Genomic DNA, 9067 nt, shown 5'->3' with positions numbered 1-9067 from the left:
ATTAAATGGTTCCTGCCTTACAGCCTTTGTTAAGAGGCTTTTTCACTGAGCTAAACATCTTCTGATTAAATTTTCGGTTTTGAGATTGGTCAGAATCAGGTTCAAAACTAAGCATGGTTCCCAGTCGCAAAGATGTCCACATCCAAACAGACCAATGCGTGCCTTCAAGCAGGCTCCAAATACAAGTGACTGAGATCAGAACCCGTATATCACCCTATTTCAAGAACACTCGACACAGAACAGCAGCAAACGGAAACACTGATGCAACTTACCAAACAGGAGTCCCATGTCAACCATGACAGTCGAAAGTGTAAACGCTATCCACAATCCCTTGTATTGAAGGGCCCTGTCAAGAACTTAAAATTCCAGCTTAACTAGTACAGAATTTTATATTAATTACCTTTTTTTTTTATAAAGAAGATGTTCTAATTATACTACCTATTAGTTGAGGAAAAAGTGACTATTTTGGTGTTCTACAATTTTCCTCCTAATAAATAACAAGAAATGCCTCTCAGCAAAGCAGCACTATTTGTAAAATATTTAAGACTAAAAGACGAATCACCTAAATAATTTCCTTCTTCATTAAAGACCATGGGCTAACAACTGAACTGCATCCAAGGAACACATGTAGTGAAAGGTCAGGCGATCACAGCAGAATAGGAAAATTCATAATTTCTGGAGAATGGCTTGAAAAACAACAGTATTTACTCCTAAAAACAGACACCTAAAAATGCTCGCTTAGATTCAAAGGCAAAGTTCTACCCCCCAAAAATAAAGATTTACAGGCAAAGCAACATCTCACAAAATGCAATTTACACTGGTCAAACATGGGTCTGTCGATGCTCAAGCATTGCACTTCCTCGGAACTACAAATCACTGAGAGAAACAAAGCAATTTACATCATCAAGTACCAAATTGGATGGAAAAGCACTTCTTAGCGTACTTGTCGGAATTGCCTCTGTGATGGCAATGGGGAACCACCAGGTGCAAAATTGGGAGGTGAAGGCTGGTGTCTCAGTGGGGACCTGTGAGGAGTGGATATCCTTTTTGCTTCTGGTAGGGAATTTTTGGCAGCATCTTTTGGCACTTGGATTTCCTGCAGTATTACTAAAACCTCAGCCATGCGTGGCCGGACTTTTGCTTCCTTGTTGAGACATTGTAAGGCGAGGGTAGCTGCCATGAAGGCTCCTTTCTGGGGATACTGGCCCTCCAACTTTGTGTCCATTATCCGGAAACACTTGCGCTTTTCACCCAAATATGGCTTTGCCCAGTCTACCAGGTTTTGCTCAATGCCAATCTTTGTTTTATCGACAGCACGACGCCCAGACAACAATTCCAGCAATACGACCCCAAAGCTATATACATCACTCTTTGCAGACAGCCGACCTGTTCATCATGAACATTAGTTTGAATTTTGAATGAATGAGGACACCTAACTTGGCCTAGGCTCCAACCTAGGAATGTGCGCGTGTGTGAAGGAGTGCCACATTATGTCCAATGGCAAATTTAAGCATTGCTAGCTCCACTCCACTGAGTGTATTAGTAACACCACTCAGTTCTGGGTGTCTTGGCAGCACATATACAATGCCTTTGCCTCTTTTAACCAACTCCCAAGAGCAGGAAAATGTAGAATCAGCACTCCCCTCAAAATTTCCCCAACACAGAAGCTGTATAATAAAAAGGAACTGGATCCAGGATTCATTCTGGAGGAATGGAAACTGATCTTGTTTCACCGCATAATAAATATTATACTTTAATTGGTTTCAATATTTTCATATTTTAATCAAGTTTCTTTACAATGAATGACAATTCATTCATTTTCTCAGTTATTGAACTGCAGGGTAGAAGTTTATATTCCTATCAGAAAGATATGACAATACTGTTGCAAGACCACTATCATTTCTTAATACTTCTGTCAAGTCGAGCCTTCAAAATGTTACACTACGTTGGACACCAAAACACAAACAGTTCTACCACCATATGGTACAGAAAAAGACTGCTGCTGGGAGAATCCAAAAAAATAAGGGGAAAAAGAAATATGTGCTACTATCAGTGCTATATCCAGAACCAGCCTAATCTGCAAATACAAATTTTCTAGAAACTATAAGTGTTTTAAGTTATTAATAGACAAAAATCAAAATAGGCTTGCTTTATAAAACTTCAACGTAAAGAACTGTAACATAATTACCAAATAATGAAAATAGAAAGTTAAGAGTTCAACCAACAGGGGTTGGTCCAAGTGGTAAGCAGCTTGGTCCGCTTAAGTAAGGTTCCGGTATCGAAACCTTGTGGATGCAAAAAATCCCGTTGGGAGACTCACCCACCACAGCCAGGTGTGCGACCTGGGTCGAACACCGGATTAGTCAAGGCAAAGCCTTGGAAACCGGGGTTGGCAACCAAAAAAAAAAAGAAAGTTAAGAGTTCAATAAGAATGGATAAGTGAACAGACCTGTCGCAACATACTCTGGTGCTGCATAGCCATGAGTACCCATGACTTGAGTAGAGACATGAGTCCTATCACCAGTGGGGCCTGCTTTTGCCAAGCCAAAATCAGAAAGTTTTGCATTAAAATCCTGCAACCAAAAAAGGAAACATGAAAATACTTGAAACATGCCAAAATAATATCCATGTTGGATCCAAGGCAGTAAAGTGTATGGTACTATTTTAGCCAGCATACCGCATCTAAAAGAATATTGGAAGCCTTAAAATCCCTGTATATAACTTGCGATTCAGCATCATGCAAGAAAGAGAGGCCTCTAGCAGCACCAATGGCAACTTTGATCCTGATTGCCCAAGACAGTGGTTGGGCACCTCCTGAAAAACAGGGCATCGTCATCCAGAAATGTATTACAAGAGTAACTCATTGCAGTGCAACAGCGAAAGAGAACTTCAATGTCTATCTAGGAAACTATTTAATCAGTTCACAGCATCCTTTAACAAACTAGCAGCATGTTTATCCAATATTTTATTTTATTTTTGCAGAGTATCATAGGGTCTTTTTTCTTCTCTCCTTTTCGGGAAAAGGTGAGGGAGGGGGCATGTGATGCTGTCCGGAGAAACAATTGCAATAGATATTGTGGAGATAAAGGTCCCATCTATATTCGTTAGATGGCATCTTTTTAAATCTTGTAAAGATGAATCATGAAATGACTGGCATCTTCCATCAAATCAAGAAGGTAAATTTTACACAAGCCACCAGAGATGGGAGCTAAAAATTTGATTCTACAATTACATAACTTTGAGATGCATAAGTTGGATATGAAGGCATACTGACGAAAACAAGAGAAGCATCACTTGAGACAGTATGAGGTACAAAATGGTTCAACCATATACAACAAAGGTGAGTAGATTACCATTTCAGAATCAGCATTGGACCAGTTAAGTTAGCAAATATAGATTGGAGTCAGCCATCATCAGTTCTGATTCTGGCCAATTATCTGATAGCTGATTGTCGGCCTCTTTTTTTTTTTTTTTTTTTTTTTTTTTTTTGGGGGGGGGGGGGGGGGGGGGGGGGGCGAGGGGAGGAGGACTGATTCCAACTGATACAACCCCTGATTTAGTGTTATGAGTCTGAGACTGTATCATGCAACTTTACAGGCAAAAAAGGACACAGTGAAGGTTGAAGTGGTGAGGAAGGATAATAAGCGCTTATGAGATAACTGAAGAAGTAGCTTTGCACAGAAAGAATTACGAAGAGGACGATTCAATTCCACTTTGGGATTGCGAGCCTAAACAGAAGCATATCAGTACATTTTATTCATTTTAATAGTGATGAGTAATCCAATTGAAGATTAGGCTTCCATTACCACGCCTTCCTGGAATCTAAACAGAAATCTTACTCCACAACGTTTGGTGGAGATCCCAATCCGTATTGGACATCAGATTGAAGCATCAAGATGGAGGATGAAATTACATTCACGCTAACATATCAGAATACCATTTAACCTAAAACAAGGAAAATTTCAGCTGTTTGGAATCTTGCATTCCAATCTGAGCCCTGAGCATTACTTTTATGGGGAAGAACGAAAATTAAAGAACCCACGGATATCAGAAAGACTACAATTATTGTTAACCAAGGAAAGAATTTGTGGTAAAAACAAGACATGCTTTTACCAGGAAAACCCGTACTCGAAATATTATATTTTTATTATTTCTATTTCGGGTACAGATTTCGTTGGTAAAGAGCAATCAAATAAATTCAACAAAATTTCTCAAAAAATATCAATAAACTAGACCCATATAGCAAGTTGTCTCATGTCATAAATAAACCCAAACATTCAAGAAATATGTTGGACAGGCAGATTCACACCTCTTACAACAACCTACACAATCCTCTGTTCTTGGGGCAGAGACAATTTGCTTAGCCATACACCCATCCCAAGGTATCATTTCCAATACATCTGTGAGGCCAAAGAATTTGCAGGGAGGAATGTACTTACGTCTAAACAAATGATTCTCCAAGCTGCCTTTTGGCATGAACTCGTAGACTAAGAGCCGATTCTCCCCCTCCGAGCAGTAACCAATAAGTTTAACCAAATTTGGATGATGAAGTTGGCCAAGATAGTTAACTTCTGTCTGAAAGCAATCAGTTTGGCATTCAGAAAATGAGTGATGGGAAAAACACAAAACAAAACAGCCAAGTCATGGGGTTTAGGCTTACCAACCACTCCTTGTGACCTTGGAAACCTTCTGGCTTAAGCTTCTTCACAGCAACAACCATTCCAGATCCGGCCTTTGCAGCAGCAAGTGTTTGGTTATCAATCCATCCTTTAAAAACATAGCCAAATCCTCCCTCTCCCAGAAGACTGTCAGAACGGAAGTTTCTAGTGGCATTCTTCAACTCACTAACTGTGAATGCTTTCAGATTTGGCGATGACAATATCTCACCTTCAGATTTGTTTGTGGGAAGACTTCCCAAAGTATTCTTTTCAATATAAGATGGGACTGACTGGCAGGAAACTGCTGAAGATAGGGTCGTCCTAGTCGTATCTTTTGAGTTGGCTAAAGATCAAAACAGATAACCGATCAGTACATCATTTCCAAGAATACGAACACAAGTTAAAGAGCTAACCTTATCTATATACCCTCTCAAGGATATATTCCCAATTACTTTAGAATATAGGCAATGTCCCATACTATCAATATATTGTCCATCAGTATAAGGTATTCATGTGAGGTAGACTTTAAGTCCACAATCTAATACAGTGTTCACTTTCTGGTTCTAAAACAAATGATTTAGGTCACGAGATTACTTTCCATTCCATGAAGATCATTTACACTCTGGAGCTTATCAGATATCAAAATGCTTGATTCACTCTTTTCAGTTTTAAGAAAATTATTGAGAAACATAGATAGATATATGACAGAACTCGAAGTACTATCAACCAAACATAATTTATAACTTTCATTAATTAATTTCCAAATTTTTAAAACCTTGAATTGATGAACATCATGAGATGATCCAAAACTCCATTAAAAGCAACAGAAGTAAAACTACCAAATATAATAAATTTATCAAATTAATAAACGCCAAAAGGTGGAAAACAGAAATATACAAGGACCGGTTCGCAGATTAAACCCCACGACTTAAACCCTCCAAACGAACTCATCTGAAGGCTAAAATAGCAGAACAATACCACGACCGAAACTAGTAACAAGAATTCCGTTTCAAATCCATCAAAAAGAATCCGCTTTTGAAGCAAAAAAAAGAAAGAACCAAGAAGAATTTCATATTCAATTCCTATAAAAAAAGCGAAGAACTGAAGGCAACATGACTAAAATTCCAGCTCACAAGCCCAACAGCATTTAACGCGAAATGATATGGGGAAGACTACTACAACAAATTTTCATCAGATAATAAGCATGGTAAACACAATACTTTTTAACAGAAATAAGAACTCAAAAAGACCAATAATTAATGAAACTCCATCACTTAAAGAAACGAAGTTAAGCTCGCTCATGAAGAAGGCGAAAGAAAAGGTTACCAGAAGAATTGTGAGCAGTGTGAGCGTTGTCAACTTTGGCTGAAGCATCTAAGCAGTTCCCCATGGATGATCAAAGCCCTGAAGAAAGTGAAACGATCAAGAAACCACTTCTACCATATTTAGCTTCTCCTTGTATGAATCTCTGCTGGTTTAAGGAGGTGGTTCAAGGATTAACGCAAGAAGCAAAGTGAACAGAAAGGCGGTGTGCAAGCAGAGACCGCAATTTCGGAGAAACGACAACGCGTGTGAATCGTCTCTCCCACTCGCGAGAGTGTTTAGGCGGATTAGTAAGAAATACCAAAGGCTCTTGAGCCAAATTGGCATGACCGTCAAGCAGAATTTTGGACTGTTGGATCCAAAATTTGGGTGGAAATTTCGATTCTGACGTCGATTTTTCGATAAAAATCTCAATCTAACGGATTAAAATGTACTGAATCATCGTCTTCTACACTAAATGCACAATACTGAAGCAAAGTTCAAAAGAGACTCGTCAACTTACAGATCGGAAGAGCGATAAACTAAACGTGGCAGTTACCAGTAATTTATCCAGTCCATTTTCTTGTTAGAAATTGACCATCATTTATTTGCAATGTGTGATATGTGTCATAATATTAAATCAAACGGTTAAAATTCATTTATAAGTAAGTTATATCAATCAATTTTTTTACGTAATTTATAAATAAATTTCAACCATTTGATGTGATATTATGACACATGTCACACATCTACAAAAAATGAACCATTCATTTTCTTGAGTGAAATAGACATGATATTGATCATCACGAGGAGACTGAAGTGAATGCCTACTTGAATAGCGGTCGTGTAATGTCACTCGCGCTACCCAAAAAAACAAAAGTAATGTCACACGCGGGCCGGTTGCCGTAATCTCCACACAAGCAAACACGATTGAGTGATTAACAAAGGCATCAACATCGCTATCCTTAAAAACACACACAAAGAAAATTAGAAAAAGGTTAGAAATTACAAATTCCAAATTCTTAAGAGCCTTTGACTCTTGACTCTGAGACACGTCACGTCATAAAATAAATAATTAACTAACACCCCTTTAAGCTTGGAACTTCGTCAGCCTTCCTAAGAGCTGACGTTGATGAGAATTCCGATCTGATTCGTTGGATGTGGTCCACTTTTTCCGGTTGGTCGTATATCTCGGTTCAAGATTTTTGTCTACATTACAAAGATGTTAGTGTTTGTAGCAATTTCTTTCAGCAATAAATTTCTTTTCTACCGAAAACAGATGGATTTTCCTCCAGTCAAACAAACGTCATAAATGTGCTGAACTGTTAAGCGTAAACTTGTGAATGGATAGTCAAAATTCACATTTCGATTCATTTAAGGGTGTTTATATCAAGAATTTTTCTTACCAAAAAATATCCGTATCCACTTACTAAACAACTGGAATTGGATTGGGATAATTACTTATCGGATCAAATAATATCAGAATAGAATAAAGTATTTAACATTTTTTTTCTTTAAAAATAGATGATAATCGGATTCGGAAATGATAATCGGTAACCAGATAATCGAAAATAAAAAATTATCCGACTAAAATAAAATACTAAACACTTTTCTTAAAAAAAAGAAAAACTGATAATGGGATTCGGAAACTTGTAATTAGTAACTGGAAATGGAAATCAGATATTAAAAAAAAAAAAAAATACCAATCAATAATCGAATAGCTTATTGAACTGGATTATTATCGGATATGTGATAAAGTTCTAGATTCGAATTCAGATGTCTTCTCTAAATTTCTTCCAAATTTGGATAATTGTTTTGCTAACCAAATTCGGATACTGGTGTATCCGAGGTAAATCATCCTAATCCAATCCATTTACAGGTCTAGTTAAGCGTTAGTTTCCACCCTCAAATCGAAATCTCGATCAAAATTTTAATGAACCTAAATGTAACTCGATAGCGCCAAAGATGGCTCTTAAGACACTAACAAGAATACATGGCATGATACTATGGGGGGGTTGGAATTTTTGTCTTCATGAGGTGGAAAAATCATACCACCTCCTATTTTATAGTTTCCCGTAGACTTTCTCCTTTAGAGTAAGAAAATCTAAACCTTATGCCTTCATGAAACGTCTTCAAGTGAAAGTCATCCATTTGTTAAACTACCCAGACCTAAATAAGGTTTCTTAGTCAAATTGCCGTGTGAGCAAAATTAATGCATGGAGAGATCTTGTATTTGTAGTTTTTTTTTTCATGACGATGTTGATAAATCATGTTGGCCTTACAACTCTTCCTTCTAACAGTTCCACTTAGATAATTTCAAGTAATATCTTGGCTTCATCATTCATTCCATCAAGTAGTGCAACTTTAAAAGGGAAGAACTTATAATTCTTGATTACTAATTGTTGTTGCACAATCCTATTCGTCCCTTCAGCCGGTTGAACCTGCAAAAAAGAGCTCGACCGTGGAAGTCGAGTTTTTACCTCCGACGATCTAATTAGGGATCCGACTAAGGAAGACAATAAAGTAATGAAAAATAAAAATTCGAATAGTGATAGTTCTATTCAGCGTACCTTTCTCTTGTGATGTCATACATTTTTATAGTTTTTCTAGATCAGAGTTTCTTGGAACTCAAACCTTAGTAAATCGGCTCGCGAATCCTAGTGATTGAGTATCACCCGAATACGAATAGTTGAATTCTACTAGAATACTATTCTTCTTGGAATATGACTTACTATTCCGCCGACCTTACTTGGTCTAGTTCAAATCTTAGTCATTCTGCCGACCTCCATAAGGTCGGTTTTATCCTGGTCGGCATCTTGGTCTGACCTGGTCAAGTTTGTACTAAACTGGTCAGGTTCATGCTGAGCTGGTTTGGTTTGTACCGAACTGGTTTACTTGATATATTTCTCCTTTATCACTAATTATATACAACAGTTTTCTTTGAAGAAAGAGAAGAAAATTATGATACTATTCAAAATATATATTTTACATTTTTATCGTACCTCTTGTCAATTATTTCTGGAAAAACTTTCGAGTTTTCTAAGGGCTGGTTCAAGGGAGATTTCTTTTGTGTGATCTCTCGATTCATGATCTAGAGATTCCATTTC

The 9067-nt window shown here is 37.5% G+C and overlaps 1 protein-coding gene across 1 annotated transcript; it reads right to left on the bottom strand.

Moving 5' to 3' along the window:
• Positions 1-554: 554 nt before the first annotated feature.
• Positions 555-6267, bottom strand: LOC149020344 (putative serine/threonine-protein kinase PBL3). Its single transcript, XM_089148456.1, has 6 exons — positions 5985-6267; positions 4661-5001; positions 4440-4575; positions 2678-2814; positions 2450-2573; positions 555-1386 (listed from the first exon to the last, which is right to left on the bottom strand). The coding sequence occupies exons 1-6, from the start codon at positions 6046-6048 to the stop codon at positions 935-937; spliced, it is 1254 nt and encodes a 417-aa protein (XP_089004582.1). The 5' UTR covers positions 6049-6267; the 3' UTR covers positions 555-934.
• Between the last annotated feature and the right edge of the window lie 2800 nt (positions 6268-9067).

Source organism: Hakea prostrata, chromosome 3 (genome assembly GCF_041222555.1).
Source record: "Hakea prostrata isolate BN-2017 chromosome 3, UWA_Hpros_2, whole genome shotgun sequence".
Classification (NCBI taxonomy): domain Eukaryota; kingdom Viridiplantae; phylum Streptophyta; class Magnoliopsida; order Proteales; family Proteaceae; genus Hakea; species Hakea prostrata.
The sequence above is the reverse complement of the archived record's forward strand: the minus strand, read 5'-3'. Positions and strand labels throughout refer to the sequence as shown.

What these genes read in the sequence shown, in the direction of transcription:
- LOC149020344 (XM_089148456.1), bottom strand. Translation starts at nt 6,048, where the DNA reads ATGGGGAACTGCTTAGATGCTTCAGCCAAAGTTGACAACGCTCACACT. An exon ending in CACTGCTCACAATTCTTCTG is followed by an intron (nt 5,002 to 5,984) that starts GTAACCTTTTCT and finishes TTTGATCTTTAG; the next exon opens with CCAACTCAAAAGATACGACT. An exon ending in GGAGAATCATTTGTTTAGAC is followed by an intron (nt 2,815 to 4,439) that starts GTAAGTACATTC and finishes CCTGTTTTTCAG; the next exon opens with GAGGTGCCCAACCACTGTCT.